The sequence below is a fragment of the Lytechinus variegatus genome, chromosome 1, assembly GCF_018143015.1.
Source record: "Lytechinus variegatus isolate NC3 chromosome 1, Lvar_3.0, whole genome shotgun sequence".
NCBI classification, from domain to species: Eukaryota; Metazoa; Echinodermata; class Echinoidea; order Temnopleuroida; family Toxopneustidae; genus Lytechinus; species Lytechinus variegatus.
The window spans coordinates 37,407,211-37,433,986 of record NC_054740.1 but is presented as its reverse complement, the minus strand read 5'-3'; the positions used below and the strand labels follow the sequence as shown (position 1 = coordinate 37,433,986).

Genomic DNA, 26,776 nt, shown 5'->3' with positions numbered 1-26,776 from the left:
TTCGGATGCCGATAATGATGACATAGACAAAGTCATCAAAAATCTTTTTCCTACAATACTCCGTCGATTAGACTATGAAATGGAGGAAGAAGAAGAGGACATGGGGGAGGCGGGAGAGGGTGATGACGATGTGGAGAATGGAAGAGGGGGAGATAGTGGACATGCAGGAACCAGAAGACTCAGACATGACAGTACAAAACCTTTTCTTTTCAACATCGATGACTTGATGGACGCTGTGGGTGATAATAAAAAAATTGCGGCTCATTTTACCAAGGGGTGTCATCAAAGAAACGCCAGTATGATCTAAATCAGCCAAAATTTGTTTCATAAGGGAAAAGAGTCGAGGGTAATATCCCTCAACACTCAATATTATTATTATAAATTGTAGAGATAAAATGCAAATTGTTTTGCTAATGTAACCCCTAACCAAGAACATGTAAACACACCACTGTATGATACTTTTGAGAGGCCTACACCTACGCCTCCAAAGACAAGTATCGTTACCTTTTTATCAATTTAAAACCAAACACTCCTGTTCCCTTTTGTTTAAGAACCAAAATCTTTCAGAAGAGATGCATTACAGATACCTCTAAAAGGCATAAATAAACACTTTGCCTCAGAGCTACGTTATTCTTGAAAGTTGTCCCGCTGCATCCAACACCCATGTGGTTCTTCTCAAGACCCTCGCCTACTGTACCGGCAGTCAGTGAGAGTCATTACTAAAATCAGCCGACAAGGAACTCGTAGATGCTATGTGCAAATGCATTGTCAACGTCATCAACGGTTATTTGGCAATTTGGACCAGTTGACAATTTTCTGGCTTTCCCTTCGAAAACCATTTGCAAGTGGCAGAAAAAAACCAAGATGATACCACTGGGGACAACCTATCAAATATACGACATGGGCAGGACCAATCGTGAAAGACATAAAAAACATTGATTAAAAAAATCCATACCACTCTATGTAAAACAAATTGTATGTTATATAACAATATTTCATGATAATTCTCAAGTAGATTACCATGCTGAAATATAGCTCCAAAACAGCAGAAAAGGTTGCATGTTTGTTTGATGAAATTGCAAAAGACATTCCAGAACAAATTATATTTTTCATAGATTTTTATAGATTCATCAGGCTTATTTGAGCCCTTGACACTATAGCATGCCAACACCATACCAATATGAACACTAATCTTGACATTACCCATTATTTTCATAATTTATTCCATGTCTTTTGCATATAAACAATATACAAAATCATCTCTACATCCTACAATGATACGTTTGCTCCCAATCACAATAGGTGATGAAAACACTTCACCAGGAAGCTCTGTTTCTGATAGTATCTTGCCTGTCTGCACATCTAGCACGTAGATGTGACCTTCCGTTGATGCAACGGCCACCCTGCGATGACCGCCCCCAGTGAATATGAAAGGTGAGGAGTAGATCGGGAAGGATGATACTACGGTAGTCCACTCATGCTGACCGGTCAGGGGGTCAAGACAGGTGACGGAGCCACAGTGCGAGCCAAAAATGACCAGACGACCGGATGGTTGGTCACTATTGAAGTCCGACAGATGGAGCGGGTAGAGGCTTGATATGCAGGGTGATGAGAAAATGGGTCCATTAACTGTCCAAGTCCAGAGCTGCAAAAGCAGAATATTATTATCATTCATGCATCTGCTTCTTTGAAAGAATCTCATAATCATTGATCTCATGATTTACTTTACAAATTCCAAGAGCAACAACCAATACAAAACATGAATCAGTAAGTTAAGAATAATTCAACGCACAACTGGTGACCCTTTCTTGTGCTTCATGTTCTAGTCATGCGTAACTTTACAAGAAAGTCGCTAAATTAAGATTTACTGTCACTTTATTGTGGATCTAAGTCCGGTAGTTTCATGAAATTAATTTTTGCGAAATCCTGAAATCCAAGCTGATAAAAACCAGACTGTAGATCGGTAATGAAGATAAGCACACGTGGGGTGTGTATCATTATTGCTTGGAAAAAAGACATTTTGTTAGATTTCCATTGTTATTTGGCAATTTTCTCAGTAATTACACAAATTCTTCCAGAATCCTTGAGCACATATTCTCTATTTATGCAAACAGAAACTTGGGCGGTCATGTTTATGCATTCTGTACAAACTTATTTTGAAACTGTTACAACAACTAGCATTTATCTTTCATTCTTTGTAAAACATTCCCCCAGTCTGTATCTATCTGAGACACCTACCTTGATACCAGTGTGTGATAAGCAGTACATGATGCCATTTACACATCCAAACAGAACACCATTATCCATAGCAACAGGTGATGAAAAGACAGGCTTGGGGCAGGAGAAACACCACTTCTTCACTCCAGACTCCTGCAGTATTCAATGCAAACTTTCATATAAGATCATCTTGAAACAGAAGAGTGTTTCATCAATGTTTTTGTCTGACAAGTTGTCAATCTGACATAAAACAATGTGATGCATTGACATAACTCATCAGAAAGTGCTTTGTGATACATTATGAAACATCTGACAATCAAATTTTACATTTATCTTTCAATTTCACCTACAGACTTCTGAAAAATGAAATTCACATAAACAATCACAATTTATAAACATAAATAATCAAATTTCATATTTATATCACATTTCAATTTCACCTATCAACTAAAAAATCTGTATTTGACATAAACTTTGCACAGGGACCAGTAGGTAGTTTGTTAAGCGATAGATATCAAGAACATGCCGATGGCGGGCATACCTTGTGAAAAAAAGCTTTAAATTGACCATGGTCTTACCTTGTTAAAAGCTACTATATTTCCTCTCAGAGTGGCTGCTATCAGAGTTCCTGTCGTTCTGTGAAGACAAGGTGAGGCAAAGACAGAACCTCCTCCGCAATGTGAACGCCATTTTACCTCAAATGTTTCCTCCTAAAAAATAAATTGAGAGTTTTCATAATAGCTTGGCAAACGCTTTCTGAAACGTAGAGAATCTTTTGTCTAATGCCCTTCACGACAATTAAGTCTTTGTTGAGGTAAATCGAAACAGCAGTTTCGTCCCTGACTCTGGACAACCAACATATTTACCATTTTTCGCCAGCTCTGAAATGGACAAAACTACTGCTCCGATTCAACGACCCTTAATTTGACTTGCATTTTCAATGCTTTTGCTGCGTTGTCGGATTCACTCCACATCACCGAGCAAAAACTCAGTAATATAAGGAGTAGAAAACAGGTAGAAAATACGAAGGGTTAGGGCAAATTGAACTTCAAGATGGGGAAAGTCAAACTAAAGGATTCAGAAATGAATTACTGTAGAATTTGCCCAAATGCAGAAGCCCAAAGATATCACAACAGTTGGAAAGGGCACCGAACAGCGTTGGGTAGGAATAAATTCACATATCTTGATCTAGGGTGGTGCAAAAAACTTATGGGGGAAATTTTCAATATATATATATATATATATATATATCTGTTGTCTTTATACCAAAAACTAATCCTTGTGGATTATAGTACAACAATGAGGTTAGAATTATTTTTTAATGAAATATTCAATCGTTACTATACAATGACATCAATTACCAACAAACTGTTGAATTTCTACTAATGCTTTCTCTTAACATTATAAGAGTTTTCCCAATACAAAAGTTGCCATTTCGCATCCTGAAACCCGTATTATTTCTTTCAAATTACCTTGACTCGCAAGGCCGTGATGTGTTGATCATGTGACCCGATGTAGACCAGTTCATTTGTGACATCGCAGACTGGTGAGCACTTGACAACATCGCCAGTTTCGTACTTCCAATAAATGTGTCCATTCAATGCTGACAGGCAGTACACAAAATGATCATAACAACCTGGAAACAAAAATTAGTATTGATTGAGGAACCTAAAAACAAGATGGGGGAAGGGTATGTTGCCTCTTATTTCTTCCTGACCTGGACATCCATTTTCCTAAACTAATGGGGGGAGGGGATGTTCCCACCTGCATGGCACATGCAAGCGCGATAGCTCGGTCAGAAGAGCAGGGTTTCGAATTCCTGTAACTAGTGCCCTTTGGTATGGCATTAATCAGGGGTGTGAGTGGTCACAAATTAAAAGATCTGAAAAAAGCTGAAGAGTGCTGAAAAAGTCTGAAATAGAAAGAGCTCCCATAAGTTTTTTTACAGGGGAGAGCCATAATAAGCTGAAATTAAACTAAAAATATAAAAAATCTGAAATCAGCTAAAAATCTGAACTCTCACACCCCTGATTAATCCTCATTACCAGGTACCTCGGAGTGGACCTTAAGCCGTCGGTCCTCTGCTTGCTTGCTTGCTTGCTTACAAGCATTCATGCTTTTTTAGCAATCGGAAAATAATCTGACCCATGCTGTGCCATATCTTATGCCACTCAACAAAAAAAAATTCTTGAAAAGACTTCTATAAAATCTATTAAAGGTGTTCACAAATTTTGTGGAATATTATACAAGTCAAATCACCAATGATGAGTTTGCCATGTATATTTTATTCTATGAGAGCAAAGTAAAGACAGATTGTAAAAACAATTCAACTTGGAATAACTTTAGATTCTATTCATTGATTTTATATGCCAACAAATATCACATGAATTCTTATTGGCAACTTAACACTAAATATTCAAAACAATGTAATACTGTATAATTTAATTTATTTTTGAGGTTAAGGAAAAAGCTCCTACCAACAATGACAAATCTTCCACATGCCGACAGACAGGCTGATGATTCTACTCGATCTCCCAATTCTGTTCTCCATAACACATTCCCAGTTTCCATGGTGATAGCAATAAATAGGTGAGAATGCGAACCAATATAAACTGTTTGGCTGGAGCTACAGCATACAGTGGGAAAGAAAGAAACATTAAGCAAATGTTTTTCAATAAGGAAAGTATCATTTTCATATAAATATATAATCCTCTCACACTACAAATTGATTTACATGTACTTGACAGTGGTAATATATATGTGCATCTTATCACAATTATAAAACCCTACATTGAAAAAAATATAAAAGCTCCCAAATATTGCAATGAGAAATAGACACTTGTCAGAATTTTCAAAATGTGGTCTTGTTGCATTGTGAAACATTATATACATGCACATTCACATATATTTCAAACAAAAAAAAACCTACAAAAACAAGTGCCTGCACCGTTCTTATACAGACTATGAAAGATTATACAAGGTATCTGCTTGGGACACAAGAAAATATATTTCAAAAATATATAGGGAAAAAATCCAATCTTTAGAGTAAGGACTTTTTACCACCCCCTCCAAAAAAATAAAGTGATTGAATGTATTCATTATCCAAATCAGCAGATTTCTCTACCTTGAACAAACCACAAGAGGTGAAGCATCCACACACTTTCCAGTGTCCACTCTCCAGCTTTCTTCAAATGTGAGCTTTCCTCTCTTTCCACTACGTTCTGATGGCCCAATGGATGGATCCTCACAGTGTCCATAGTCCCCCTCTATTGCTATTTTCTGAAAACTGCCGTGATGAGAAATCTGGCAACCTCTTCTTACTGAAACGATGTAGTTTTCTTTGGTATCTGGTGGTGAAGTTAGTCTGTTTGAGCCCGACAGAGGTGCTGTCTCTGGGCCCGATGGCTTCTTTGAAGAAGCATCATCTAAAGGATCTAGAGAATACAGTTTTCGTTTGAGTCTTTGTCCGGTGAGGATACCATCGTCCGCTTCCCCTCTGCCAGTTGAAGAGTCAACTTCTAAAAGACAATCACTTGGGTGCTGAGATAACGATGCATTTAAAAAATTATTTTCTAAAGTTGGTAAATCATTAAGCTGATCAAGTACAGTTTCATGACTGGTGCCTGTAACAACTGCATTGTCCAGAGTTTCATTCATAAACTGTTCCTTACTGTCTTTTAAATTATTTTGGTGATGATGAATATGAGTTTCTCGAAACTGGACAGAATCAATGACCTTTTGTCTGTAACTCTCTCTGTCACGATTTTCTGAATCATGATAGCTTATCTTTTGACTCTTGATCTCCATATCTTGATAGTTTTCAAGATGTTGTTGGCAAGAAGTCTCTTGAAGACATTGTGCGATTGTTTCCAGAACTTCGAGGAATGTCTGATGCAGGAGAACATCCATGAGATCAGGAAGAGGAGTGCCAAGGGAAGCTTCCAGAGATTGGACCAAGCGAAGAGCTTGGAAAGAATCTCCACCAAGAGTCACAAAAGAGTCATGGTCTCTGATTGCATCTGACTCGGCCAGGAAGAGAGAGCTCTGTTTTCAACAGGGGAAAATGTCATAAAATTATGGAAACCTGATAATAAAGTCAGCTCAAGATAAAGCTACATGTAGATGAAACAAGATTTTGTTTTACATCAACATACATGTATGTAGAGATCAGGAAGGCAACAAACATTAGTGATAGATATCCTAGAAAAGGCAGGAATTTTTGTCCCCATATTTCCAGCTCTCCTTTCCTTAAAAAAAAAAATACTGGTGAAAAAATTGCAGGGATCCTCATGACAAGATCTTGTACTTATCCTAACAACAGTTATTAATTTGACATTTTTTCTCATATAATCTTAATTGTTATAACAAGGTAATATTGAAATCCCTGACTGCAATAGATCCAGCTTGCCTTACTATCGATCATGGAGATCACATCTGCCACCCGTATTCACTTCACAAAAGGTGAAATAAAATTGTCTCAAGATTCTCCACTGATAGAGTCACGATATCTATGATTCCCTGCCGGTATCAATTGGTAGTTCAAATTACTTGGCATTCAAGGAGCTTGAGTACTAACCTTCCATTCTTGTACCACAATCTCCTCCCATCTTCCTGGTAAGGTTCGGCCCCTTTCTCTACTCTCCTTCTCGGATGCTTCTAGGCATTGATACAGTTCCTTGAGGGCACCGGTATCTACCTTGCCATGTCTTGTGATGGGGAGAGTCTGGAGGACGACAAACTTGTCAGGGATGGCATGGTTTGGAAGAGCACCTCGAAGATACTCTATTATGTTCCTTGAAGGCTGTGCTAATTTTCCCAATAAGTCTGATGAAACTGATGCTCCAGAAGTTGAATGTACGCTATCATCAGGTAGGTGGTCACCCACATCTATTTCAGATATACCAGAGAATGGTTTCTGATTGAAATGTAACCTTGATGGCTCTGCCAACTGCATTGAAGAAATATATTTTGATGTTGTTTTATCCTTTTGAGCCACTGAAGGAGTAGATTCTTTCACTTGTGATAGCTCTTCTACTCCAGCTGATACTGCACAAGTTTCTTGGTCTAGTCTTGGCATTACTACTGATGATGGCGACGTCGACAGTGAAGATGATGGCAGAGATGGCTCGCCTGTTGTCCAAGGTAATACGGAATTCTGGGTATTATCATTTTCTGGACCGGCTAACTCCAATGGAGGTGGCGTTGAGGTAGGGTTGTTAATGATTAATGTGTAGAATGCAATGAGCCTGCCATCTCTATGAATAACATCACAGGATCCAATACCAGGACAAGCTGCAATTACCTTTTAGAGATCAGAATAAGAAGCAGGATGCTGTTTTATTCTTTTATGATAATCATTAAACAACCAAGGCATGACAAAATCAGGTCTAGTTAAAGATGCCCTACTATGTAAATACAAATTCCATGACAGTGTTCAACTGTAATAGTGGAACAAAATATCACCTGTTTAATTCGAAAGAGACTTGTTCGTTTGCCATGGCGCTTGACCTGATCATCCCGGCGACCAAGGAAGAAGCGACCTCTCTTGGTGACCTCTACCATATCTCCAGTTGCTCTCATGATCAGCTGGTCTCTACCGACTTGAAGTTCTTCATTGCCAAGGAAACACACACGATGGTATCCTCCTGAGATGGAAGAAAATTTCCTGGTAAAATATAGCCTGACGGAGAGAATTATTCAAGGGAAGGTGAAATGGGTGATTTCAAGTTCAGCATTGACCTGTTGGTGTTAGGTCAATTTTTACAAGATTATAACACCAAATATAAAATGAAGATGGTCCCGAAGAAACAGACTTGTTGTTGAGATGTCAATAATGTGATCTGGATCAGTTTTACAAACTGAATAAGTTTTGGAGCTAGGGGAAGCAATCCAAATTTCAACACCAAGGCCAACACCGGACTTGAAATCACCCAATGTGTTCCTGTACACAACTTTTTTTTATGGATTTCATGAGTCAATCATCACCAAAAATTTTAATTTGAATTGTGTCTCTATTTATGTAAACATCACGGAAGAGCACCTGACCAAACGTCCTGACCTTTAACAAAATCACACAATAACTGAATGTGAAATATATGGTGTGTCAGGCAAAAAAATGGGGGTGGAAGGAGGCTACTTACTGCAACCTACTGCCTAAATCTGTAACATTGAAGCTCCTGTGACAATTACTCCGGGCTTAATTTTGTCTAAGATGTAGGGTTAGGGTTGCGATACGGTTTTAGGTTAGGTTTAGAGTAGGGTTTTGTGTTAAACCCAGGGTTGAAGTTGGTCATTCGAATAGTGTGTGGAATTAAGAGTGGAGCAATTGTCGCCGGAGCAAATGTCATGGAACACATAGGACAAGCTAAGACATTGCATTGAATGGGGAATTTCTAGAGCTTCAATTCCCTGTGTAATATTTCTTTTCCCTGTGCTGTAAACAGTATTTTTATGAGTATAATTAAAGCGTTCTATTAAAGGTTAAAGATGGCAGTTGCAGCAAACAATTAATTCAAGAAAAAGTCATTAAAATCAAGGTAAATTACTACAATATTATCACAGATCTCGAGCTAGCGCATTGAAATAAACTTATCTTTGTGAAATCATGAAAGTTTAGCTGAAAACCGATAATTCTGATGATCACTGACACAAAAAGGCACATGTGGGACAGTGTACTAATATTACTTGGAGAAAATGCTCGACATTTTATGGAATTCCGTGCTTATTTTGCTTATTTCTCAGTAATGACACATTTTTTCCAAGAGTCATCTGGTACATACCGTAAGTAACGGTGTATTAACCGCACCCCCAACTTTGGACTAAAAAAAAAAAAAAAAAATCTCACATTTACATGCATATTGAGGTACGAAGAAACAAAATGTAAGTTTTTAAGATTTCAAAGTATCCAAAGAGATTACCGGTATGCGGAAATCTGCTGTTCTTGATCAATTCATTTACAAATGTTAGAAAGAAAGAACGGTCCCGACAATATTGGCAACTTACACACTCACTCACCTCACAGTCACAGTGTACACACACAGCACTGCCATTACATTGCAAACTACGATACAGTACCAGTCATACCAGTACATCTTATCAAATTATGATTTGTGTCTTTCCCGGCGTAGGAAGGAGGAAGAAACATTCACATTTCTTGCATCACAACCTCACAATCACTTTCAGAAATTTGATGTCTTAGCATGAATTTTGGATACGGGATTACAGGAAGGTTCAAGAAACAAAGAATTTACAAATTGACATTTTTCCAGTTGTTTTTTATGGCTTCGTGCCGTCTCTCTTGTGCGTGGTTTACATGGTATCTTACCAAAAGCAAACAGGAAGGAAAAAAAACAAGCTGGCGCGAAACAGGATTTTGAATAGCGCCAGCTTAAGTCGCACTATAACCACATTACAATGCAATCTCTAAGCTCACTCAACTCTCGCTCAGCAGTGACAAAATATTACCGAGTATGCTTGGCGTCTCTTTTAAATTAGCCAGGGAACTTCACTACTTTGAATGGAGAATAAAGTCAAAATTAGTGTCATGAAGGTGGGTGCGTTTGTTATGGACAACATTTAATTAATATTGTAATAATCGCTTCCCATTACCCGCGGCTCATACCCCTCTAAACGACATTGTCTGGGCGGCTACGCCCGGCCACTCGATGTGTTGTGAACTGGCAGACATCGTACATGTACGGGAGGGGTTACGGCGGGCTGGCTCAGACCCGTCACCGTGTATAAACCGCACCCCCGACTTTTGCTTCTATCCCGCCGAGAAAAAGGTGCGGTTAATACACCGTTACTTACGGTATATTTTATTTATACGTACATACACTTGGGTGACCATTTTATTGGATTATGATGGAATTCATTTTGAGATCGTTACCACAACTGGCATTTATCTTCAAGAGAAATATATTATCCTGCTCTTCACACTAACATCAATGCAATACAAAAATCCCATGCATTATATAGCACTTATCATGCATAAAAAAACCCAGAAGAAAAGCATTGTTCTGTAACACCACCATTTTTAGACACCACACCACAAACAGATTTTATGGTATATGCACAAAACATTTCCACATATTTCCACTGTATAACAAAATTTCTTTCCAAGGAAATTCGCTTATTTCGTCTTAAAATTGAATTATCTTTGAAATAATCACTGAATTTTGTCATAGATAATTGTTAATTTAATCTCTCATGATTTATATCTTCAAGTGACAAATCTGAAATTCAACTTTCAAATAAATTTCATTCAATGTGATAAAATATAAAATAAAAATATAAATACATGTAAATACAGAGCTGCTGCCTGAACAGGCCTTATCAAGATAACATGCTACTTGTATTTACCAATAAAAACCTCTCCTATGCCTGAATGAACCACTCGTCCTCTTTCATCTCTAACATGAAGTATGGTGTCTTTTAATGCATCTCCTAATGGAATACTGAAAGAAAAAAAGTAAAACCTTTAATATAATAAGGCTTTCTATGATGATATACTAAGTATTCTGAGGAAACCTCAGTTTAAATTGTGTTTAACAAGAATTTTATATTTAGGAGTGAATTTAATTTTCCAACTTATGTACTTTTTCAAAGCTTTCCAAAACTAAGATCACTTCTTCATTAAAATCATGATTATACCGCAATTGCTTTTGAAATTTCTTGATTCTTTTATAACATTGCTTTTTTGTTGATTTTATGTGTATTTTTATGCTTTTTTGTAAAACATTTGTCAATTCAGCTTAACAAGCTGCGATCATATGTTTTAATAAACCTTGAATCTTGTGTTTTCATGGATTATTCAATAATGTTCATGGATTGAAAGTTTCATGAAATTGATTTTGTATTTTACCCTAATGTCAATCATCAGAGTGATGTTGGGTTATGGATGTACGGTCAGAGATTTCCTTTTTCAAAATGGTCAAGCACAATCGTTGGGAATATTAAGACACACTTCCATTCATTTTCAAAGGGAAAAGAAATGAAATTCAGAGGCTGTCGTGGGGGGGGGGGGAAGTCAATCAATTTTCAAGCCAAATACAAACAATGAAGCAGATTCCCTTGATGATTCAGATCGTTCAAAGACAGAGAGACAGTAAACTAATGATTACATCTAAACATTTAAAGGGGAAGTGAACTGTGTGTGGTCTCTCATTGACTGTGTTTTTTAAATAAATAGTCTTGAAATATACGTTTCAGATATCTACTAATACTACACAGAATAAATTGACTTATAATTGTACAGGGAAACTAAAATGTTTTGAGAGGAAAAGTAATTATTTTGCTACTTGGTAACATATTTATTGCGGTATAAATGTATAGAGTAGTTAATTAGCATGTTATCATTCAAGTGGGTCTATATTACTAGACTACACTAGCATTATGGTTCAGGAAACTGGCCAGGTATGAGTAGTTCTCAAGATGGCGCTATTGGTACATCTGACCCCCATTTCTATACATAGTGGAGTTAGTGCACTAATTCAATTTCTTAAGCCATGATAACTTGCACATTTGAAGAAATTAGACAGCCATGAAAACTTATCAGGGGTGTAGTCGAGGCCAGCTTTGTCCTGCGTCATGTGTACAAAGTCTATTAGAGAAGATTTGAAAGGACAGGCCTCTACTTCAAATTACATCAGGAAGGCGCTGAAAAGCAACTCGAGCTAAAGCCGAAGTAAGAATGATAAGAACGACGCACCTCGGAATAGAATATTTATAGATAGATTGCGCTATATAAATGCCTATTATTATGAAGGCCCCACACACAAGGATCAGACATCATGTACCATACATATAGGTTATAGAATTGCCCTTTCTATCACTATCCCATAAAGCTTCCTGTTTTGATATTAGCTTTTGCTTGCAATGCCCTAAATCCTCTTCAGACCGTTGTAACAACAATGTCATCTACAACCGGGCCTGATGAAGTCAGCAGTATCGCTGGCAAAAGCTCACCAAAAACATGAACATATTCTTGGGCTGTGATTTAAACAATTTCTCAAGTGGACAATATTGCTTGGTACTCACTGCTGATCTAGTCTCTGCTCCAGCCACTCTTCTGGAATCTTGAAACAGGATGCCCAGCTGGATACTTCAGTGATGCCATAGAGATTGAAGAATTCCGTCCGGTTCCCAGGCCCCCTCCAAGAGGCAATGGTAGCTGGTGTGGGACAGGACTCGCCCCCAAATGCAAGGATGCGAAGGGTGGAGGAAGCACCAAGAAGATCCTGTTGCAAGGTCGAGGTTGAGAAGCGGGATACAAGAGATGGTGTGGCCTGTTCAGACAATTGACGATGAAACAATGTCAGATGTGATTTTTTTACGGCCTGTTCTTTAATATCTTAAGATCTCATGCCTCATTTATATTGTACAGCAGGTTTGTCTAAAATTATTTGTTGCATGGTAAGTGGCTAAAAAAAAAAAGAACCAACTGAAATGTAGTAACCCAATTCATGAAATTAAAACCAATGAGAAAGTAATGGGATGAGGATGGGTAAACGACTATGTAATGAAGAATGTTCTACGAAAGAACCAGATGTGAGGATGGAATGAAGAGTACATCTGAATAGGAATATAATGAAGATTATCAGAGAAGTAGGAGAGTGACTTATATGAAGAATAAAAGAAAATTTATCTATTGAAATCTACCTACCTAAAGTACATAGCATAAATACCAAACTGAACTGAATGGATGTCAAACAAATGAAAACCCAAGTGTATTTATTTATTCCTGCTTCTCCCTGTAAAAGTTACATGTAGCAATGTGTCTGCCCATAATATCTGACCAGAGGCAGCAGGAAGTATTTACCATTACAAAAGCACATTTCCTATTTTACCTAGCCAGTAAGTCTGTACATGTAGTTAGATAGTGTAACATGTCCGTTTGTACTCTTGTAAAATCATAAACTCAGTCTCCTATGCTCTCCTGTACATTCAATCTCCTAAGCTCTCCTTTAATTAAACTAAAATTATCAAACTGAAGATAGGGTGAACACAGAATAAATTAGAAGTTAACAAGATGAAGTCCAGATCAGCACTGACTTTACTTTCCAATCTTATCTTCTGCCAATGTACCCACATTGGATAATCATAGAAATCAACCAATCAAATGTAAGGAAAATGGTATGAACTATAAAATGAACTAACCCTATTTAAAAATAAGAACCAATCAGAGAATAGAGAAGGGTGATCATGAGTTAAACTGAATCCTAATGAGAATTAAACAATAAGACCATGTGGAGTTGAAAGCTAATGGAAAACCAGGAAGCATGACTGAGGGGAAACTGAATGAAAGAATGAAATGCAATGAACCTGTGTTGCTATGTGAGATGTATTGTGGAGATGGAATGAAAGATGAGATCATGACAATGTATGTGGATTGAGAGGATGGAAAGAAGGATGAGATTAGTTGGAATGGAAATAAACAAGTTGAATGTAAACAATAAAGTATGGAAAGCCAAATGTAAGAGTAAAGATTAAAATAGATAGACCAAGCAAAATTTACTGTTACATAAAATTCCCTCTTCATTAAAAATGTCCCCATTTTTCAATATACACTCTAAGTTTTTTAAGTTTCTATTCATGCTTTTTTTTTAAACAGGCCAAAAATAAAAAAATAATGAAGGAACCTTAAATTTCAACTATTCAGAGTAATATCAATAAGTCATTACTCTTGCAACAATCAGCAGAACTGCCATATGTCCAAACCCAATCAATGTAATTGATACTTTTTTTATAGCGGCCGTCCCTAAACAGACGAGTTCAAAGAATGAAAAAAAAATGTATATTTCAACTTTTTTTTTGAAGAGAAATAAGAATTATTCAAATCAGTATTAGCTATTACCAATGGCCATCTGACTGTTAGTTGCAAAAGTACAAATAGTATACATGCATATTAATACAATCTGTATCAGCATATTGTTGTTGCATGAGTATTTTCGAATATATAATTATTTTTCTTCATTTTTTTTGTTCAAACATATTACTTTTTTTTCACTAGTATTCCAAACCAATATCCTTAAAAAGCTATGCTTTTACAAGAGTACAAACGGTCATGTTACAACTAGTGGCAGCGGTGGGATGTATTGTGGAGATGGAATGAAAGATGAGATCATGACAATGTATGTGGATTGAGAGGATGGAAAGAAGGATGAGATTAGTTGGAATGGAAATAAACAAGTTGAATGTAAACAATAAAGTATGGAAAGCCAAATGTAAGAGTAAAGATTAAAATAGATAGACCCAGCAAAATTTACTGTTACAATAGGAATCTTTTGTCTACAATCTATAGGACAAATCCAATAAAGAACATGTCTAACATATTTCATTCTTGCAGCATCAAAGTGGCTTTAAAAGGAATGTGTTGGATAGTTCCCATCTGTTTAAAACTCTTTGTTGTATTTAGCACTATGTATCAGTAGGAATCAACTTGAATTTGGATGGCACAGTACACTTAATATTGCTTGAATATAAAAAAAAATGTGATGTACCTTAATTAATGTGATATAAAACTTTTACTCTATCTTAATAAAATTTACAAAATTACCTGGAATTTCTAGTCTGGAACCCCATTTACAAATATCATGTCAGTATTTTTTTTTTCACTTTGAGCAGAGTGATGCATGCATTTGCGTTCAAATCAATTTAATTCTATTCCATATAGAAATAGTGCCACCAAGAGGTATAAATATGATAATCAAAATACAATATTACAATAATATTGCTTAGCCAAGGTAATATGAGAGCGCCTTGAGCACCTCGCATGGTGGATGCATGCGCTATACAAATCCTATATTACTCATTTTATTTTTATAATATAGATCAAATAACATTTATACAAATGGACATTTGCTGGTGTACAAACCCCTCAAGGGTTTTTCTAGACAGCTCCAATGACATTGAAATAAATTCATTGAAAAGGACCAGTTAGGAAGAAATTATATATTATAACAGTTGAATTGTAAAAAAAAAAAAAAACAGCAAAATAAAGCAGACTTTTAATTTTCTTTTAAAAATCAAATGAAAGCCCAGATTTTTTTTACCTGAAGCACCGTCACATGGTTCCTCCTCAGGACTCTGGCCAGAGAGCTGGGGGCCATCTTGAGCTTGGTGGGTACAATCAGAAGGGCCGCTCCCTTGCTCCAGGTCATGAACATCTCAACTACACTTGGGTCAAAGGTCAAAGGTGAAGCCATGAACACCACATCATCTTCGGTAATTGTGAACATCATCCTGTGAAAATAATGGGATAGAGAAGAAAAAATTATCATGGATACGGATAACATCATAAATACCTTTCTTTGTGATATCTTGCATCTGTGTGTAACAAGGAATATTCGCCAAATATGAAATCACACACTTAATGGGGAAAACAATTAAACAATGCTATATACCCCAATATAAACATTAATATAATGTAGTCATACACTGGAGACAAAAGTCTCATATGTCCCCTCCACTAAACTGGAAGCCATATACATGCAAAAGATTTATAAAATCATGTTGAACAATTACCTTTCCAAACTGTAATTATGGCCCAATTCATATCAACTAGCAACTCTCCAAAAAGTTGATATACATGTAGGCTAGTCCTGTGTCACTTAATGTTCAAACTAGAACTAAGTTGTAGTATCTCAAATACACATTAACATGTATACTTTACTAGAGAGCTGAGTGAGGCGCTTTCTGCTTGGCTGCCAAGTTGTGAAGTGGCTTAGAGCTTCAGAGCAAAGACATTCTTTCTATAGTCAATGCCTAGTATTCCATTCATGTATCAATCTATTGTTCTATTGTCATTGAATCTTCTTTAGTACATAAAACCCATTCCCCATCACTTCTTTGTTTGTGTAATGCTGATCTTGTCTAATATCTCCTTGGTCTACCACCACATAAGTCTTTATAATTAAAGTGCCAAAATAATATTCAAAACATTATGATAGATAAAAATAAAAAAATCAATCATAAGACAAATTTGTGACTTACATTAAATCCTGGACATTTGGTACAATGCAAGAGTGTGGTACCCGCACAATCTTCGGCCTGCCTGTTGTGCCTGAGGTATGAAGAGCATACGCCAGAGGTGAAGAGCTGTCCTCGGTGTTGTACTTGGTGGAGGCTAGTCGCACTAGAACTAGTCCACATGACACCATCTCTTGGTCTACATCGTGACAAAATTCCCAATCTAAGATCTTACCAAGACTGTCTGTAAAGTGCTTTAGAAGTGAGTAGCGCAGAAAAATGAACAAAAGAAAATTTCCAACTTCAATCATGGTCTCTTCATGCAAGAAAGTGACTATATTTTCCTAGATAACAATGTGATTTGTCTTTTCAAAAAGATATCTTAATATGAATGATTATAAAGCAAAGTTTCAAATTTAGCCAAGCGAATAATTCAAACAATAGCATTGTAGAATCCTCTCCTACCAACAAAGCTTTTTCCCAAATACCATCTGCTTTTGGAATGTCCTGCCTACAATAGTGGTTGTGGCTCCTCAACTGAATCTTTCAGGGGCCACCTGGAACCACTCACCCTCGTTAGCTCTCCAGTTGAGATGCATCTTTTTACTTGCACTATAGTTTAGTTTTGTTCAACTACACCAAATGTCATGTGTTTTTGTGATTGCGGCCTCAGTCAAGTACGATTATACTCTATAAAGAGGACTATACTCAACGGAAAGAGGAGAATAAGAATTAAAACATCACTAGAGGAGAATAATAGGCCTCAAAATCACTTATCTGGATTATCATTCACATGCTATATAGAATGATAATCTTTCTTTTTTCTAACAAATTTGTTAAAGCAACTTTTTTTCAGAAAGAAGAAAACTCAGCTGAAAGTCATGCAAGGATGGAAACTGCAAGCATAGCAATCATAATGAAACTTTCCATTGAATTTCTTTTAACATTGACGGTTATTGATCAGAAATAGATATACACATGTAAATAATATCATAAAATAAATAGGGTTTTTGTTGCAGAAGATACTGTGAGATTTTATAGCAAATAGTCGCCCCAAAGAATAGGTTTTGAGGATATTCAGGGGCGAAACTGTTAAAGATCGTGGGCTCTTTCCTGGCACTAATAACTGTCATCATTTTTGTGGTAGATATTAGCTTGCCTTTATACTTACCTCCAATAGACTGCTCTCCACACAGATGATACGAATGCCAGCCCCTCTGATGAAATACTCATTGATGGAACTAGGAGCATGAGGATCAATTGGACCATAGGCAGCAGGCACTTGTAGAATACTACCAATAAATAAATAAATAATATATGTGATATGATCAAGAGAAAACAGGAATGAAACACCACACAGTTTACAATTTACATTCTTCCCTCAAACCGCTACTAAAGGTTGGAATGAATTCAACATGGATACAACTAGAATTGACTCAATGGACTCCTTCAAAACAAAAATCACCCGTAAGTCTAGTAAGTAGTAACCTGCTTGCTCGGTGACTTCATGTTTTCCAAAAGAGTTGGCGGGAGTACAGCAAGCATGCATATGCTGACTTAACCCAAGACTAGATACAGTGACTACAACATTAACATGAATTCACATACCATGCAGACTAACTTGGGAGGTCTCAAGGCTCTTTCTCATAAACCCTGATATGGAAACACTGCTTTTGAAATCCCTCAGTTACCACACAAAGTTTTCTATCAGCCTTATAATTATACAGGTAGCAGGCTTTCTTTGCTTTTCTACTTGGGTGACTGGAGTCTTTCATTTATTATACCCACATGTTTTTTTTTTATAAAGGAAGTATAAAGGATCAAAAGGGGGATTAGCTCAAGTGGAGTTCACTGTACACTTGGACTTGGGTGTCTTTGTGTGGGTGTTTTTTTTTTTTTTTTTTACTCCAAATCTTCCAGAAGAGGCTTTGTATTGAATGTGAAATGGCATGAATAGATCACAACTGAGTTTCAAGGGTTCTTAGTTTGTACAGCCAGGAACAAAAGGCATTCAAAATTGTCCATCTTGTTGACAGAAAAGTTCCCAGTCTACATCCCCAGAGATAGTGGCTGCAAGTAATAGACCAGTTCGTAGTTACTTCATGGACAATTTTGGTCAAATGACCTTTATTTCTTTCATTTTGATAGGCAGATTTCAAAGCAAGATATTACGTAAGCTTGCCTTACATAGCAGGATGAAGAAATTGAATAGACCAGGTGACTAGAATAGCACACCACTTAACACTTTATGAAGGTATTTGTTGCATTCCTACTTTGAATGCATATCATAGCATGTTGCACAATATACGTGGCAAACTGTGAAATACCAGTCGTTCGTGGACGCATTGTTGTTTTTGTGGATGTAAATGAAAACCACAATTCAAAAGAATATATGAATAATCAAGACATCAAAGTTGGTGCTTATCTCATTAGATTTTAAACCACCATGTCACTTTAGTACAAATGACCTTCCTCTGATCATGCGCAGAAAGGAACTACGATTTGGCTTATTCAAAAGGTCTTTTGTTTCACTGGAGAGGAGGCAACCAAACTGCCATCAAATGAATTAAAACACTGAGCTGCTTCAGCTACCATATCTTTAAATTTCTGAAATATCTAAAGACGATGGAAAGCAGGGGCAGATTTCATGAAGGGGGTCTTTCCATTGACCGCTTTCGTGCCGCCCATTTCTTATGATGCTCTGTATGAGGAGCATTTTGGAAATTTGTCATAAAACCAACAAAACCATGAAGCTCATTTTTAAGTCGATTTTTAGAATAAATCACATGAAAATATTACATTATTTATAATCAACGGTTTTTGCTCACTTTAACGTTATAAGTATGTATGAATGAAGTATGTGTGCAGGTAATTTACGAGGTGTCTCATACAGCGCATCATAAAAACAAGCATGAATTGAAAGATGGTTCTTGCAAAGACTCTTTCGTGCCTTCAGTCCTTGTTTGATTTCAGGGTAAATCTGACTTGTGAGCTCACATTATCTGATCTGGAAGATTGCTTCAACTTTGAGAGTATTTGACCGTTTCCTTTAATTAGCTTACAGTACACCTTTTAAAAGGGGTGCAAAAATGAAAGTATTTTACAGGGAGAGGAAATATGAATTTGTTGATAGCTGAAAAATAAAAGTTTATCTTTGGTAACCACATGATTTAGCAGAATGTCTGCAAACCAATACATTAACTTTGAGACAGGGCCCAATTCAATACACTCTGCGTAAGTCAAACTCTTGGGAGTTGTGACTAAAGATATCTGTTTCAAATTTGACTTGTAGAAGTTAAATAACACGTCATATATAGTCGAATCTTAAAAATTGCTTGGACTGGCTTTCTACAAATAGATGGTTGACTTAGGCAGACTTGACTTTTGTTAAACTTACCCAAGAATAAAAGCAGGCAATGAAATGTTAGGGTCGGTATAGAGGCCGATAACCTCCCCACACTTGGAGTGAGCACTCAGAAAAGATGTCACTGTATTTGCAGTCTCCAGAACTTGACCGTATGTCACCATTCCAGCACCATGGTGACTGTCATCAAATATGGCTGCCAAACGATTGGGAAACTTCAAGCAGGTGTGCATCAAGAGCCTGTGAAGACTCGGTTCAGTCATTTTGGTGATTTTTGGTTAATGATCATGATGAAGGTCTCTCAGGATACAGCTTTGCTTGTAGACCTTGGACAAAATATTGAAACAAATGAAAATATATCACAATATAGGATGGGGGGTCGGGTGTCCGGACACTTCATATTTTTGAAGCCTTCTTTTTTGTCTCTGGATTACACTAAAAATATGAATTCAATAGTTGTAATTATCTTCCATTTTGTTCTCCATAATATTTCCTTACATTTTGTACTTAAAATTGATGAAACTTCGCTTGTAAATTTTTCCAAATGACTCTCTAAAATTGATCGTCCGGACACACAACCTGTCCGGGCACACAACTGGTTATACTATGAAATGTGTATCAAAAACCTACAATCTGTAAGTTAACACTTAATATTGGGAATGGGAAATGGGTTAACGTTGGCTTACTCTCCACGGAGCTCGGAGCCATGGATTGCGTCCTATTCAAGTGCGTGTACTGCGAAAAAACGTGAAACTTTCGCCCCCGAGATTTCTACTTTCCTTCTAAAAGATCTAGCCCTAAATCATGTACCGGTAAGTGGGATAAAACTTCTTTTCCAACATTTCTATATCGATAACATGTTTTAACAAGAATTTATTAAAAAAACAAGAAAAATATGAAAAGACGGGGGAACTTGCTAATGCTTGATGTTTACACCGCCGTCTTGTTTCTTCTTTGTTCTTCGCTAACGTTAATACAGACGCACATCGAGGATATCTCGTCTGTATTGTTGGTAAAGAACAATAAGAAATAAGATGACGGCGTAAACATCAGCGAGTTTCCCATCTTTTCTTGTTTTTTTTTTAATTAATTCTTCTTTTCTACTGCTAGGAAAACAACCATTTCTTTCACTTTAAAATTTATCCATTCTTCTTTCCTTAACAAGTTACGGCCATTAAGTATTGAAAATAGTTTCCTTTCATTTTACCAGAGACAATTTGGATTTTACGCCAGCGCCAGGTTCCGTCGGCTCCGGGCAAGTCAGCTCACCGTCGGACAGTGGCGCCTAGTCCTAGAGCGGTATCTGTCGAACTTCCAGCCCGTCCATGTCCCTGCGGTAGGTAGACGTCATCGGCAGTGTACCGGTATAGTATCGTCGAGCGCAGACCTCGCACTACGTCTAAAGTGCACGTGCGACGAGCTCATCAGCTGATATGTATGCAGCTGTTGAGCTGCATGCGCTGCCGAGAGGCGAATACAGAAAGGCTTTACTTAAAATTCGGTTTTACAAAATTATTTATGATTAAATTAACCCTTTAATAATTTTAAAAATATTTGAAGTATTATATATTTGTTTACTGATCTATTGCAGCCAATAAAATTGCCAAAATAATCTCTCTAAATTTGTTTTTAACCAAACGAGGAGCAATTCATTCAAAATGTCTGCGTCCTCCGGGAAAGTCCCAGGTCAGGGAATGGCACATTGTCACGTCTGTGAGAAGACGTTCAAAACTCTAAAACGGTGCAAAAGTTGTAAATCGACATTTTATTGGTATGAGCATTGCGATTTTTTGATAGCTTTAATATGGGTTTATTTTAATCATGGAGCTTTCACCGCCGCGCGCGCCCCTGGCCTGGGCTCTTCCTGCCCGGTGCCAGTTGGCGGTGCGGCGCCGGGGAGCTCCGGCGGGGCTTATCGCGGCACGAGGCACAGCACAGGCTTGGGGCCGCCGGCCGTGGCTGGCAGGCAGAGTGACGTCGAGGAGGTCGTTTCATAAAGCTGTTCGTAAGTTAAGAGTGACTTTAAGAATGACTGGTGAACCTTTCTTACGCGCTAAACCATCGCAAATGAATATACCATTATCCACTAGAAACATGAGAAAGGATCACCACTCCACCAGTCGTTCTTAAAGTCGCTCAACTTAATCTTATTGTATTAACTTATTACTTACGAACAGCTTTAAAAGTTTAATGAAACACCCACCTGGGCCCTGTTGAGTGTTGTACTATAGCGGGATGGAAAATAGAGATTTGTTTGTTTGGGTAAAGAAGTTCGTTTGCCTTCTTCCATTGTTTACATTCCTTAAAGGTGTTGATTTCGTTTGCTAGTTTTTCTGGGCCAGGCTAGCGATTGGAATGTGGAAGTGAAAGAGGGCAAACTGACTGGGTTGCTAGGCGTTCAGGGCTAATAGAAGTCCATTGGAACTTCAGTTATTTTACTACTTTGCTTCTTATTCATGTTCTTCGGCTCGCTTGCATTCTTCAGTGATTAGAGAGAGAGCGAGAATGTGAACAGGTGTGGAAGCAAGGAGTGCTGGTAATTGGTGGAAGTGAGCTGTGAGTGGGAGTGGCTGAAGTGACAAGAGTCGCAATAGAGGATTACTTGACCGAGAGAGCAGTTGGGGGAGTGGTAAAGAGAGTTACGTAAGTTGGAAGAATAATGGAAAGCCGAAGAACTTGAATTTGGAATCGGAGTACACAATAATTAAGTTCCGTTTTATATACTTACATTATAGGCGGATTAATTTCGCGCATTACACCAAAAGTGATAGGGTCGACTTGGGGAAAGGCTTTTTTCGCCACGCGGTGTTTGACCAAAAAGGGGATAAAAAGGGAGTGTTTAGTTGACAAGGGGCAGTTTTTCGTTCCCGATTTGTTTTGCCGCCGTAGGCCATGTCGGTTTGATTTTTGTCTGTCGTCGGTCGTCCAGCCCAGAGATGCGACATTTATTATTATCCAGCATGTAATTTGACTTTGATTTAGAATAAAACCTGATACACAACTTAACTTCATCGAACTTGTCATTCTTTGACTCCCGTCTTTTTTTTGTACGTGGGCAGCGCAAGACGGTGGGCGGCCACCGGCCGTCTTGCAAAGCTGTGCCGCTACAGTACAAAGAGTTATGATTGATTGATCTGATCAATTGCAACTATATGGGCGGCCAGCAATATCTATTCTATTATGCATGTTTGTTCAAATTTTTGTTCTAGCTGCGATGTATATTCATGCATTCATTGTCATGATTGTCTGATTGTTATCTTGAAAATTCACTGCTTCTCTTTGCATAAAAAGCCTAGGAGTAGGACATTGTGCAAATTTTTCATAGAAAAAATTATGACACTAGTCTAGAGTTACAATTGAATGGATCAATCGTAACTCGTACAACAGGGCCCTGATTTCACAAAATGAAATATGGTATGGGGTGATCAACAAAGCACGATCACGACGATGCACAAGCGGATAAACCGAGCCGGCGGCTGGCCTGGTCTTAAATAATTTTTAAAAATCAAAGAAGGCTAGATCTACTGCACAATGGTAGACTAAAAATATAAAGAAAACCAAGGGAGTGATTAAAAGAATAGAGCCAAGGAGAGAAAAAAAAGAGAAAAGACATGATGAAACTAAAAGAGATGAATTGAAAGGATAGAAAGAAAAAAAAGTTGAGGCCAAGGGCAAAATAGAATAAAGAAAATGACATGAATGAGGAAAAATGAAAGAACGAAAGTTATAATAATGAAGGATGAGAGAAAGAAAAAGTTTGTGTCATTCTTTAAAATGAACAAAGAAAGAAAAGAGAATAAAGCAAGGGGAGAAATGAATGTACATGTATGAAAAAAAAAGGAGAGAAAAGGGGGAAGAAAGTATGAATGAAGGAAAGAAAAATGATTCATTCTTTGAAAGAAGAAAAACAGGAAGGAAGGGAAAGAATTAGGTCTAAATTGAAAAGAATAAAATATATAATCAAAGAGAGGGTGAAGAATGAAAAAGAAAAAATATTTTCTTTCTTTTTTCATTCTCTCTCTTCATTCTTCACCCTTTCTTTAGTGGAAGCAGAAAACAAGAGGAAGGAATGATAGAAAAAAAGGAAATTAAAAAAGCAAAGTTAGAGAAAGAAGGAAAGAAAGATAAATGAACAGTGGGAGAGAAAGGATCAGGAAAGAAAGCTAGGACAGATTGGAAATAAAGATAGGTGGAACAAAATAAAAGGCAAGCAGGAAGGATCAAAGGATGAAGAAAGGATAGAAAAAAGAGGAAAACCTTCAAGCAAAACAAAAAAAAGTTAATTATCAAAAATAATAAAGAGTACAGGTCTGTATTCTCTATTGGGTTAGAGAAGTTTATTAGACCAATTGACCAGTCTCTTCTTCACATTCTTCTCTTTGTTTTTCTAATATTTCTTGGTAAATCTTGTATCCATCTCCTCATTCCTATCATATGGGGCCTGTTTCACTAAACAGTACTTAGTGTAACGGGACTTAGTGTCGCTGCGACGCGTCATACACTAAGACGGGTCTTACTGACGTCCTGTTGGTGCGTCAGTTCCACTAAACAGTTCTTCACTAAGTCCTGTGTGCGACGCGTTTTTAACAATAAAACGTCTGGATTTTGAGTCTACAAAGTCTAATTTCGTGTCCTTCGACCTTGTGTGAAGATAAAAAGTAGTAATTTCCCGCAAGTTTTCGTCTGCATCGTCTGCGACTAAAAAGTGAAAGGAGGAATTTTGTCACTTTAACATAATTTTGACTACTGTAGGATAATGGGGAAGGTATGGTATTAACCTTTTTCTTAAGACAACATATAGAAGTAAAATATTGAAAGTGAAATGTATGCAGTAAAACTTGTATTTGATACCTCGACGAAAACAAAAGATTAACCAAAATTTTACCTTTTGTTTTTTCTCAAAGGAAGGGGTGTTGAGTACAAAAAATAGTGCTCATTACCCCCCCCCCCCCCCCTCTCTACTATAAACATATTTGGTAGTGTACAGACAGGCAATGACATGATGTTGGGCAATTCATAAAATAAATTAATAACAATATGCATTTGCCTAAAAAAAATTAGGAAACGCCTAGAAAAAGAAGCAAGGACTTCCAAAGGGTCGAAGGTGAAGCGCTCCTGCAGTTTGTGGCCACTAGGAAACATGACATTACACTAAGAACAGTTCCTACGTCTCAACGAGACGTAGGCTACGCTCTGTATGCAACTTAGTTAAATGGGTACTAAGTACGGTACGCGTCTTAGTGGTCTTTGTGAAACTCCCGCTAAGATGCATCTTACACTAAGTCCTATAACTGGACTTACGGATGCTTAAGACGCATCTTAGCGCTTAGTGATACAGGCCACTGTCCATCCACTTTGATACTATAATCTTTTCTGAACAATCTGGTTTCTTTCCTAAATGACCATCTCAACCATTTGAACTAATGATATATGTCTACTTCTGAAGATATATGGTTTTCTACCTCCCTGCTTCATTTGAATATTCTTGCCAACTTCTAATAAACAATTCTTGTCATCCAACTTTTTAGATATTCCATGTACGGTACACCTGTTTTGTATATTCTTCCTTTCTCATGTTCCCTCTATTTTTTCTTATATTTCTTCTTAAATATATCTTCATTGATGATTGATCTTTATTTACTTGTGCTCATCATTTCCCTTTCCATCCTGATATTAATGTACAGTGTAGGCCTATATTGTTATGGATTTCCCTCTTTATAAGTATTTATTTGTATATGTGATTATGTATTCAGTTGTGCCATTTTCATTTTCGTATTGTGACTATTGTCAATGTTCCAATGGTTGCAATGAACTAATAAATAAGATCCTGACACATAGACACTATTAATTAATTTGTTGTATTCACTTATAATTGCAGTTCCAGAGAATGTCAGATTCGTGACTGGCCTACTCATAAACTCCATTGCTTGCCAAGAGACAGGAGCACCAAGAGAGCAGTTGATCTCCACTCAAAAGCTGACAATGACAGTATCAAAATTGAAATGGTGAACTTCCAGACCCTGACACTTGATGGGGAAACACTTGATGGGGAAACAAAACAAAGCTCAAAGAAGGTGGATGACGGTGGACTGTCCTCTAATCTGGCCTATGGCTTGCCTGTGAAAGAGGAGGAGATTCAAAGAAGTGTCCTACAACCTGGGGAGCATAGAGTTTCGGCGTGTTCAACAAGTACAGCACTTGACATCAGAGATCCGGTGACAGTCACAGTAAAAACTAGCAAACAAAAGCACCATGTGACTCTTGATAGAAGCTCTACGGGGACAGGCTTGTTGGCAGATATTTCAAGAACCGTGTGTATTCCAGTCCAGCAGATGAAGTTGATCCACAGGGGTAAAATTATGAATACAGAAAACATACGAGATACCCTCAAGGAAAAAGCGGTCTTTCAAGCCATTGGAGAAGTTGCAGAAAATGAGGAAGGGCTAAGTGGCAAGGACATCACCTGTGTGATGAGCCAGATTAAAGTGGACCGCAACACGGCCATCAAAGCTTTGAGACAAAAGGGAAATGCCATTGATGCTATTTTGTATCTTGGTAACAGATAAGCCAGAAGAATTTTTATGATAAACTTTAATAGTTTGCAATAAGGGGTCCATTTCATGTGTAGTTACTGCCAAGTTAACTTTGCCTTTATGGCAACTCCCATGACAACAGGGCTCAACAGCCAATCACAATCAATTTTTTCATGGTAGAATATAATGGCAAAGTTAATATACATGATGGAGTGGAAACTTTTTTTGTATTAAATGGACCCATGATGTAATTAATTATTGCCTTTAGTTTATTGCCTTGAGAAAAAACACCTTGATAGTGACAGTACTGTGATTTTATTTTTAATCGTTATCAGTAGTCAGTTATCGGTCTGCTGTAACATCTTTCTGGGACATATTCTGATGAAATTTAAACCATGCAAGGAATTCCTGCAGACATCATTGTTTGACATTAGCAGTTGCCCGGGGCATCAAAAAATGAGAGCCAGGACACCAAAATTTTTCAAAAGCCCACACTTGGTTGCCCGGTTTGGCTACTAAGGTTTTGGTAAATTGTTATGTTTTCTGGCCATCAACTTTGCTATGAGTGCCACCAAAAATATGAAATTGATGACTTTGGTGGACTAATTGAGCCACCAAGCAAAAAAAAATTATAACCCTGTGTTTGAAAAAGAAAACAGTCAGGGAGTAACTTTGTCCCACCAGCAAAAAATAA

The 26,776-nt window shown here is 37.4% G+C and overlaps 2 protein-coding genes and 1 long non-coding RNA gene across 7 annotated transcripts; 2 read left to right on the top strand and 1 right to left on the bottom strand.

Moving 5' to 3' along the window:
* Positions 1 to 515: 515 nt before the first annotated feature.
* LOC121413193 (beta-alanine-activating enzyme-like) lies at positions 516 to 21,012 on the bottom strand. Of its 5 annotated transcripts, none has more exons than XM_041605954.1 (15): positions 20,757 to 21,012; positions 19,583 to 19,875; positions 17,357 to 17,477; positions 16,210 to 16,439; positions 15,270 to 15,459; positions 12,256 to 12,455; positions 10,579 to 10,673; positions 7,681 to 7,862; positions 6,794 to 7,519; positions 5,342 to 6,261; positions 4,695 to 4,843; positions 3,690 to 3,853; positions 2,796 to 2,927; positions 2,239 to 2,370; positions 516 to 1,645 (listed from the first exon to the last, which is right to left on the bottom strand). In XM_041605954.1, exons 2-15 carry the CDS (start codon positions 19,810 to 19,812, stop codon positions 1,220 to 1,222), a joined length of 3,897 nt encoding a protein of 1,298 aa, XP_041461888.1. In that variant the 5' UTR covers positions 19,813 to 19,875; positions 20,757 to 21,012; the 3' UTR covers positions 516 to 1,219. The 5 variants fall into 5 exon arrangements, with proteins under 5 accessions (XP_041461888.1, XP_041461885.1, XP_041461897.1 ...); XM_041605951.1 differs by having other exon boundaries at positions 12,256 to 12,503; positions 20,757 to 21,011; XM_041605963.1 differs by lacking the exons at positions 19,583 to 19,875; positions 20,757 to 21,012 and adding an exon at positions 17,794 to 17,882 and having other exon boundaries at positions 12,256 to 12,503.
* Positions 21,013 to 21,150: 138 nt separating this feature from the next.
* On the top strand, positions 21,151 to 25,590 carry LOC121413189. The gene is made up of 2 exons (XR_005969689.1): positions 21,151 to 21,320; positions 25,428 to 25,590. It is a non-coding gene; the product is annotated as an uncharacterized LOC121413189 (long non-coding RNA).
* LOC121430498 lies at positions 25,591 to 26,350 on the top strand (the record flags this gene model as incomplete). Its single annotated transcript, XM_041627784.1, has 1 exon — positions 25,591 to 26,350. A coding segment is annotated over one exon (525 nt), but the record flags the coding sequence as incomplete, so codon positions are not given.
* Between the last annotated feature and the right edge of the window lie 426 nt (positions 26,351 to 26,776).

What these genes read in the sequence shown, in the direction of transcription:
- LOC121413193 (XM_041605951.1), bottom strand. Translation starts at nt 19,812, where the DNA reads ATGACTGAACCGAGTCTTCACAGGCTCTTGATGCACACCTGCTTGAAG. An exon ending in ACCATGTGACGGTGCTTCAG is followed by an intron (nt 12,504 to 15,269) that starts GTAAAAAAAATC and finishes TTGTCTGAACAG; the next exon opens with GCCACACCATCTCTTGTATC. An exon ending in CATAGGAGAGGTTTTTATTG is followed by an intron (nt 7,863 to 10,578) that starts GTAAATACAAGT and finishes CTTCCATCTCAG; the next exon opens with GAGGATACCATCGTGTGTGT.